Source organism: Cebus imitator, unplaced genomic scaffold, assembly GCF_001604975.1.
Source record: "Cebus imitator isolate Cc_AM_T3 unplaced genomic scaffold, Cebus_imitator-1.0 Scaffold325, whole genome shotgun sequence".
NCBI classification, from domain to species: domain Eukaryota; kingdom Metazoa; phylum Chordata; class Mammalia; order Primates; family Cebidae; genus Cebus; species Cebus imitator.
The window spans coordinates 1882354-1892261 of NW_016107640.1; the positions used below are offsets into that span (position 1 = coordinate 1882354).

Below are 9908 nucleotides of genomic sequence, written 5' to 3' on the forward strand. Positions count from 1 at the left end.
TGTGGTAGAAAAATGAATTACTGTTAAGAGAATTTTAATGCTAATAATTTTTCTAGCATTTTGGCACTTTCTTATACATAAACAGATCATAATGGATGAAGGTGTTTTTCACTAGTATAAAGCTGAAAAATCAGAAATTAAGAGTGATAAAGTCTGCCAGAGAAATCACAAATATTCTGGCTGGACACAGTGGCTCATGCCTGTAATTCCAGCACTTGGGGAGGCCAAGATGGGCAGATCACTTGAGATCAGAAGTTCAAAACCAGCCTGGGCAAAATGGTGAAACCCCATCTCTACTAAAAATACAAAAATTAGCTGGGTGTGATGGTGTGCGCCTGTAATCTCAGCTACTTGGGAGGCTAAGGCGTGAGAATCTCTTAAATCTAGGAGGTGGAGCTTGCAGTGAGCCAAGATTATGCCACTGCACTCCAGCCTGGGCAACAGAGTGAGACTCTGCCTCAAAAAAAGAAAAATCACAACTGTTCAATGCAAAAGCCATTGTGAATCTATAAAAGACAATTATTTTGTACTACAAAATAGTGTCAGTCGGTATGAGTCACTAAAATACATGCATGCGGGCTCTTGTGCAATTAAACACAACACATTTTCTTAAAAAATATGAGAAGACCATGTGTTGCCTATACTTTAGAAGACATATTTCATCAAATAACATTTTGGATTGTTAGTTGCATTTGAATTTTATTTCCAGCAGTATGTTTTAGAAACAAATTTCAAGAAAGCATGGTAATTTGCATATTTCTTTGAAGGTTTACATGAAGTTATTTATCTACTGTGATTTTTGAAGGTGACACATTGTAGGGGTGATTAAATATAGTATTAATCATATTCCTTATTAAATATGGCTAACATGACATTAAAAACATAATTTTTAGACCTTTTGATCCTCAGTTTTATGAAGATGAATTTGAAGATGAGAAAGTGCTTGACGAGGAAGATAGAATCAGGTTAAAATTAAAGGTACCATCCCATACTTTATTGATTTTTTCTTTTAAGTTTTTCCTTTTATAAAGTAAAACAGGGATGACAACTTGAGACTTGAGCTTGGGAAATCCTCTTATGTTTCTTGTTCAGTAGCTCTTTAGACCTAGGAATTAAACATCTTTTCAGAATATTTTTATGGGAGGAGGTATGTGCCCTTTTTTATCCCTGTGGAATTGTCACTTTCTTTTTTGGTTGCAGTTATGCCTTTTTTGACATAAATAAAGATAAAAATTTTGAAAATTGTTAGCTACTTCCCTCAGGATAAATAACAATATAACAAGTTATATGGAATTACCTGCACATTTTACAGTGGGTGGATCCTGGCCATTTCCCACAATAGAAATGTTTTGACTCTTCATGGATATTCAAACTATGCACAAAAGAGATCTTGTCATTAGGTGGTTCCTCTCTAAGAAGGTCTGTGATGGCAAAGCACTATCAACTGCTCTCACAGGCATGTTGTTTTTCCTTAAGGGGGATTCCTTTAAAACATTTTTTTTCCTAAATTTAAAACTTTTGGGGTTTTGAGATGGGCCTCGCTGTTTTGCTCAGGCTAATCTCAAACTCCTGTGCTCAAGTGATCTTCCCACCTCAGCGTCTTGAGTAGCTGGGACTACAGGTGCACACCACCATGCCTGGCTAAGAATTTCCTATGAGTTTCTACAGGGGCTCCAGTGGTTAGCACTGGGCAGGGGCAATTTTTGTTGTTGTTACTTTTGTGACTTGGAGTTCTCTACCATATGGGTAGAATAAATTTAGACACAAAAACAGGGCAAAGCACTGATCTCGTTTTAATTTTTTGATTAGTTGTTTATTCTTTTTAAAAAATTGTAATTTCATGCGCAGAGCTTCCCTGTCTCACCAGGCGAATGGGGCACTCTTTAGCCCTGCTTTCATTGGGTTTATCTGCAAGTGGCCCCACTATCTTCAAGTGGCAGAGGTCTCATTCTAACTTTCTACCTCATGTGGACCCAAAGCCTCATGCTCTCTCCTTTGGATCTCTTGGTGTGTCTTGTCTCATAACACCTCCAGCCTGCATCCTACTTTAGCTCCTGTTTCCATTGCTATGAACTGGAGCTCAGAAAAGATTTAAAGAAAATGTCTGGTTAGTTTAACCAACATCTCTAGGTATTGGTAGCAGGTAGGTTTCAGTTTTGCTACATCAGCTAGTTTTTGTAAGCGTATTCTGTCTTTACCTATTAAGGTTTTACACAACATTACAAATCACTTGAAGAAAGAAGAACGTTTAGTTAGTTAAACTGGTTTAACTAACCAATGCCTTTGGGTTTTGAACCAGGTAGAAAATACTGTAAGATGGAGGATACGACGGGATGAAGCAGGAAATAAAATTAAAGAAAGCAATGCTCGGATGGTCAAGTGGTCAGATGGAAGGTGAGCACAAAATGCCTGAAGAATACTGGCATACCAAGAGGGAGGCCTGGGATGAGTGAGGTTTTCTTTGTAGAACTATCTTTTGGGGTCATTTTCTTCTTTTTTTTAAAGACAGAGTCTTGCTCTGTCAGCCACGCTGGAGTGCTGGAGTGCAGTGGCATGATCTCAGCTCATGGCAACCTCCATCTCCCAGGCTCAAGCAATTCTGCCTCAGCCTCCAGACTAGCTGGGATTACAGGCATGTGCCACCACACCTGTCTAATTTTTGTATTTTTAGTAGAGACAGTTCACCATGCTAGCCCAGCTGGTCTTGAACTGACCTCAGGTAATCAGCCCGCCTCAGTCTCCCAAAGTGCTGGGATTACAGGCGTGAGCCACCATGCCCGGTCTGGGGTCATTTTCACCAAAGGATTTACAAAAGTCTAGGTCTGTGGCATTACCTAGGAAACCTGAGATAAATAAATAGGGTGGAGGTCTTATAGTTGTGCTGGTGGTAACTTCAGAAATGAACTCAAGATGTGACAAAAGCGACTGGAGCTACCTTACTGATGTGAAAGACTAAAGTTAGCTCTCATTGGTGAGATATCAAACATGACAAAATGATATTTTGGAAAACTTGTTTCCGCTTTGCTAATGAAGTGACAGATTTGTAAAATTACAAAACAATTATATTTCGAGTTAAAGAGAGGATAGATTTTTACCACTTTTTACTTTGGAAGGAGGCAGGTTATTTACAGCATCTTTTCTGCTTTTCCTGTGAATTCAGTATGCGGACAGGATCTAGCAGTTCCACACTATTTTAAGCCAAGCTCGCAGGGCAGAATGGAAGCCATAGGACTCATTAAATATCCACTCTAATATTTGAACTGTTTCTCATTTCCAGCATGTCCCTGCATTTAGGCAATGAAGTGTTTGATGTTTACAAAGCCCCACTGCTGGGCAATTACAACCACCTGTTTATAAGAGAAGACACTGGTCTGCAGGGACAAGCCGTCTTTAAATCCAAACTTACCTTTAGGTAACTATTCACACCGACACATGATTACTTGCCATTAAAGAGCAATAAAGTTGAGATAGTACAACTCACCCCTGGACCATGGTCTGGTTCTCATACACCTTTTTCAAGTTTACTCCAAGCTGCTATTTCTCAGGGAGCCAGTTCATACTATCAGAATTCCCAGGAGAGTGATTACAACCCAAAATGTAGGTATATTAATCCACATTGATCAGTGCACTTGGTAAGAAGGCTGGAGGATTTGTCCTTGCAGCTCTGCTGCTCACCAAGTCCTTTCCCTGGAGTGAAATTGACCTGGGACATTGGCTGTCATCAGAATGGTGTTGATGTGTGCCAGCAACAGACCCAGCAGGCTGGGCTCTCCCCTCCCCTGAGGCTGCAGCAGCCTGTGCCTAAGCAGTTAGATGACGGGGCCAGGTAAGCTCACTGTTGTGGCCCCTTCTCCACACCTTCCCTCTGAAGGACACAGTACTGTTGATTAGGAGTAGGCTTTCCTCCAGAGGTGGAGTACTTAAAAGACAAGCACTCTTTTGGGGGACATGGAAGTTTTCTAAAATCAGATAGGGGTAATGACTATACAACTTTGTATATAAAAATTAATTGAATACTTAAATGAATGGGTGTTATAGTATATAAATAGTATTCAGTAATCTGTTGGTCTTTTAAGACTATAAATAGGGGTAGCTCTGAGGTTATGTAATCTTGAGGAAGGGTCACAATCTCACTAATTTCCAGCTTCCTTATCTATAAAATGGCGATAACAACATCTATTGCACAGGGATGTTATATCAATGAAGTCAAATAACACATGGAACATCACACAGAGACCTGGCACAAGTGGTGAGTGGTGCTCAATCCAGTCTCTTAATCATCTCTCCTAGAATAGCATCCTAAAAGATGCGTGATTCTGAGCTTGCTTTTTTTCACTGTCCCCCGTGCTCCATACTGGGATAATATTTGACTGCCTGGCACCATCTCATTCCTGATGTCCCATCTCTCTGCAGCCATGCTCTCTTCCAGAGACTCTCCCCTAAGGATCATCCTCCTCCCCTCTGATGTACTTAATTAAAAGCTGCCTTCCTGTAGGCAGGAAGACATTTCTTTCCGGCCTGGGACTTCTGGTCTAGCTGTATTTTTATCCCCTGGGCTGTTACAAGGCCCCTGCTGCTACTGTGACCTGCCTCCTTGCTTTGACTTCCAATTTTTTCCAGATGAAGAGACTCATCTTTAGTTCTCCAACTGTGCCTTCTGGAATCTGCACCTCCCTCTGGGAACCGAGATTTCATATTCCTTCTCTTCTCTGACTGCAGTCGGAGATATTCTTTGTAAAAGCCTTTGACCTTGCCAACTGCCTCCCCTCACTTCCACTGCACTCCCACTTCAGCCCAGTCAGCTTTCCCCAGGAGGTAGGGCAGAGGGAGGAGCTTCTCAGGAGGCTGGAGAAAGAACTGTGGTTCTGTTTCCTCTGTCTGCTGAGTGTGAGGTCCTTGTCCCCCGGTGTTTCTGCTATTGGTATGACTGCCTCCAAATGTTCTTAGTAACCAGTGAAACATTTTTGTCTACTTCCTGGCAGACCTCACTCTACAGACAGTGCTACATATAGAAAGATGACCCTGCCACTTGCTAAAAGAAGTTCTAAGACACAGAAAATTAGAATCTTACCTATGGTGGGTTGTGATCCTGAAGGCCAACACACAGAAGTGATGAAGGTATGTTTGCTAAGCTTTATCCTGGGAAATTCAGGGTAGTAAGACCTATGTTTTCCAGAACATTAATTCATCATTTCTTATTGCCACTGCTGTTTTATTTCTTGAAGTTATCAGGGAGCCAGTTTAACTTTCTTAGTGTGTAGTTAACCACAGTAATTATCAATGGCTTTTGGTGAGATTGTACCAAAGAACTCTGAAATCTAGAAAACTGATTATTTAACCTTTCACAAAAACACATTGTGAACTGCAATGTGTGAAACGCCACACAGATTTAAAATATGGAGTCTACTTTGTGGCTCAAGAACTGTCCCCTAGTAAGGCCTCCCCATTCTGTCATTGAAGCTATCGGGAGCTCTGGGTTGAGGGGTCAGGACAGGAATATCTGGGAGCCATAGGAGTTTGGTGGAGTCTGGGCAGGTCAGGTGGTTGTGGCTCAAGGATGAACAGCAACAGCCTCTGCTGCTCCAGGAGGTCAGTTTGGGTGAGTCGCTTCTCTCTGGGCCAAGTGGCAGCACAGAACACCAGCACAGCTCTGGAGGACAGGCCTGTGCCAATGCCAAACAAACAGGTTAGTGTCAGGGCTCCCTTCTGCCCCCCCCCCCTTTTTTTTTTTTTTCTGAGACAGTCTCACTTTGTTGCCCACACTGGAGTGCAGTGGTATGATCTCGGCTTACTGCAACCTCTGCCTCCTCGATTCAAGCGATTCTCCTGCCTCAGCCTCCCAAGTAGCTGGGGACTAGAGGCTCAAACCACCATGCCCATCTAATTTTTGTATTTTTTGATGGAGATGGGGTTTCGCCATGTTGCTGAGGCTGGTCTTGAACTCCTGACCCCAAGTGATCTGCCTGCCTTGGCCTCCCAGAGTGCTGGGATTAGAGGCATGAACCAATGTGCCTGGCCCCTTCTGCCTCTTCACCTTTGCATATCCTTCACACCTACAAACCAAAGGATCCACATGGAGTAACAGAGGTGTGACGGGGAAGATGATACTTCGAAGACACATGGGAGAGCTATTATCCTGGACTAGGCATTATGTCTTCTTTATGGTGAAAATAGATGCAAGAGGGCATCTTGTAGTAGTTTCTGTTTTAGGCTGAAGAGGTTATTTGCTTCTTTACAGAAGGAAGAACGCTTGAGGGCTTCCACTCACCAGGAGTCTCAGGAAATCCATCTGCAGGAGAAGCAGAACCAGCAGGGGCCAAGTGTCTCCTACCAGGACCCTGGCAGTGATGATGTGGAGGAGGAAGGCAAGGACACCTTCAGCCTGGCTGCCATTAAAAACTATTACCAAGGTGAACTCCAAGGTGAGTCAGGTGTGACAGTCACAGTTCATCATTTCAGGGTGACAGTGCCTGCTTTTGCTCTGGTGAGCTCTTACTCCTTGTCCTACTGTTTACTGAGAACAAAAGTACAAAGGCTTTTTGTTTTTCTTAGGGCTACTCTCCCAAAGAAAAGATTAGCTGTGAAAATATGGCATTCTCCAAATAAAATCAATTAAACAATTTATGTTGTTGTGGAGGGAAATGTATAAAAGGCAGTTCCGCCGAGTACGGTGGCTCACGCCTGTAATCCCAGCACTTTGGGAGGCCGAGGCAGGTCGATCATGAGGTCAAGAGATTGAGACCATCCTAGTCGACATGTGAAACCCCGTCTCTACTAAAAATACAAAAAATTAGCTGGGCATGGTGGCACGTGCCTGTAATCCCAGCTACTCAGGAAGCTGAGGCAAGAGAATTGCCTGAACCCAGGAGGCAGAGGTTGCCGTGAGCCCAGATTGCGCCATTGCACTCCAGCCTGGGTAACAAGAGCGAAACTCCGCCTCAAAAAAAAAAAAAAAAAAAAGGTTGGGTGCGGTGGCTCACGCCTATAATCCCAGCACTTTGGGAGGCCAAGGCGGGTGGATCACAAGGTCAAGAGATCGAGACCATCCTGGTCAACAAGGTGAAACCTCATCTCTACTAAAAATACAAAAATTAGCTGGGCATGATGGTACGTGCCTGTAGTCCCAGCTACTCGGGAGGCTGAGGCAGGAGAATTGCTTGAACCCGGGAGGCGGAGGTTGCGGTGAGCCAAGATCGTGCCATTGCACTCCAGTCTGGGCAACAACAGCGAAACTCCGTCTCAAAAAAAAAAAAAAAAAAAAAAAAAAAAAAAAAAAAAAAAAAAAAAAAGGCAGTTCCCCTGTTTCTATAATTGAAGACCCAATATTTAAGTTTCATAGTTCTTAAAATGATGTGTATAGGCATTTAGGTGCTCAAATAACCTCTTTAAGAACAAAACCTTTCAAATCTAGTCATTTCAGCATGTCTGAAAGTTCTACTTACTTTCCCACTGAAACTTTTAAAAAAAGTTAACTCCTTCAGGAAAAATGTACAGTGGGAAGTAACAATATTTGGCAGAAGAAACATTGAGGAATAAACCATCTTTGAAGGGTAGTTTCATGTCCAAAATTCCTTTGCTTGCAGAGGAACAAGCCAGAATCTATTCCTCAGACAGTGATCAGGGATCAGAAGATATGACTCAAAGATGAGTGAGAGCAAAGAAACTCAGTAATGAAGTAAGACCAAATGTATTCAATTCTCAGAATTTACCCTGTACTCAGGAGTCAACTGCTGGGAATACTGCTCACAGACTAGGCAGGCACAAATTAACTGTCTACACACTTGACTGAAATCCAGTGAGATCAGTGCAGCAGTAGGACTAGGGGTGGCTCAAAGGTCTGATACCTGTGCTCTGGTAGGTCTTGAAAGGCTGCATAGAAGAGGAATACTCTGCTGGGTGTTGAAGAATGAGCCAAAGTTTGCAACACACAGGCCAAGTTAGGCACTCTAGGAAGATGGAAAGGCCTGTAAAGAAAGGTGCAGGGCCTGAGATATCAAGTCTTGGCTACACAACTACAAATTGCTTCATGTGGTTAAAGCAAGGAGTGGTCTACCATGTTCACTGCAGGAAACTAGGTGTCTTTAAAAATTCATTTAATTAATTAATTTATCTTGAGATGGAATCTTGCTTTGTTGCCCAGGCTGGAGTGCAATGGTATAATCTTGGCTTGCTGCAACCTCCACCTCCCAGTTTCATGTGATTCTCCTGCCTCAGCCTTCCAAGTAGCTGGGGTTACAGGCACCTGCCACCATGCCTAATTTTGGTATTTTTTAGTAGTGACGGGGTTTCACCATGTTGGCCAGGCTGGTCTCAAACTCCTGATCTCAAGTGATCTTCCTGCCTCGGCCTCCCAAAGTACTGGCATTACAGGCATAAGCCACCACACCTGGCCTTTTTCTTTTTTTTTTTTTTTTTTTAAGACAGGGTCTTGTTCTGTTGCCCAGGCTGGCATGCAGTGGCATGATCATGGATCACTGCAGCCTCGATCTCCTGGATTCAAGAGATCCTCCTGCCAAAGCCTGCTGAGTAGCTGGAACGACAGGCATGCATTACCATGCCTGGCTAATTTTTAAAATGATTTGTAGAGATGAGGTCTCACTATGTTGCTTAGCCTGGCCTCAAGCAATCCTTCTGCCTTGGCCTCCCTGGTACTGGGATTATAGGCATAAGCTGTGGTACTTGGCTTAAAACTGGGTATTTTTATTGTTTGAATATAATAGTAGTTGAGGGGCTATCTCACTTGTTATAAAAATATTTTGTTTTCCTTTTATAAGATCAAAGAAATTTTAAGTCTCTCTTTTATTTTTATTTTTGAGATAGTCTTGCTATATTGCCCAGGCTGGAGTGTAGTGGCACAATCTTGGCTCACTGCAACCTCTGCCTCCCAGTTTTAAGCAATTCTTGTGCCTCAGCCACACAAGTAACTGAAATTTCAGGCATGCACCACCAAGCCCGGCTAATTTTTTTTTGTATCTTTAATAGAGATAGAGTTTCACCATGTTGGCCAGGCTGGTCTCAAACTCCTGGCCTCAAGTGATCTGCCTGCCTCTTGGCTTCCCAAAGTGTGGGGATTACAGGCGTGACCCACCATGCCTGGTCTTTATTAATTATGTAAGAGAATCACTATGGTATTGTCCATTGACCATATTAATTCATTCAATGTTTTCCTAACACATGCTCTGTTACAGACAAAAAATACAGACAAGAGAGACAGACAAGAAAAACTCCCATCACAGTGACAACAATGGTCACTCTGTGTTCATTTATTTTTCCCTCTTTCTATACAACACACATAGTTGTCCCTTAGTATCCACAGTGGATTGGTTCCAGGACTCAGAATATACCCAAATCCACAAGTGCTCAAGTTGCTTATATAAGATAGTTTAATTAGTATTTGCATATAAACTATGTACATCCCCTGCTTTAAATCATTTGTAGGATGGGTGCTTTGGGAGCCCAGCACTTTGGGAGGCTGAGGTGGGCAGATCATTTGAGCCCAGGAGTTTGAGACTCCCATCTCTTAAAAAAAAAAAAAAAAAAAATTAAAAATCGTCCCCGCTACCCAGGAAGCTTAGGCAGGAGGATCAATAGAACCCAGGAGTTTGAGGCTGCAGTGAGCTATAATCGTGCCACTGCACTCCAGCCTGGGTGACAGAGCAAGATCCTGTCTCAAAAAAAAAAACAAAAAAGAAATCATCTCTAGATTACTTATAATGTAATATAAATGCTATATAGGCTGGGCACGGTGGCTTACACCTGTAATCCCAGCACTTTGGGAGGCCAAGGTGGGTAGATTACCTGAGGTCAAAAATTCGGGACCAGCCTGGCCAACATGGTGAAATCCCATCTCTACTAAAAATATAAAAATTAGCCAGGTGTGGTGGCACACGCCTGTAATCCTAGCTACT

General features: G+C 42.7%; 1 protein-coding gene across 3 annotated transcripts in view; it reads left to right on the forward strand.

Moving 5' to 3' along the window:
* LOC108286657 (RNA polymerase-associated protein LEO1-like) overlaps window positions 1-9908 on the forward strand; it is a 34014-nt gene that overhangs the window by 7630 nt on the left and 16476 nt on the right. For 2 of the 3 annotated variants that reach the window (XM_037729948.1, XM_037729949.1), the window contains exons 3-7: window positions 894-978; window positions 2300-2394; window positions 3278-3412; window positions 4983-5118; window positions 6242-6422. In XM_037729948.1, coding sequence (XP_037585876.1) covers window positions 894-978; window positions 2300-2394; window positions 3278-3412; window positions 4983-5118; window positions 6242-6422 — 632 coding nt within the window. Of the gene's footprint in view, window positions 1-893; window positions 979-2299; window positions 2395-3277; window positions 3413-4982; window positions 5119-6241; window positions 6741-9908 lie in introns of those variants that run through there. The other variant, XM_017504624.2, reaches the window with a different exon arrangement.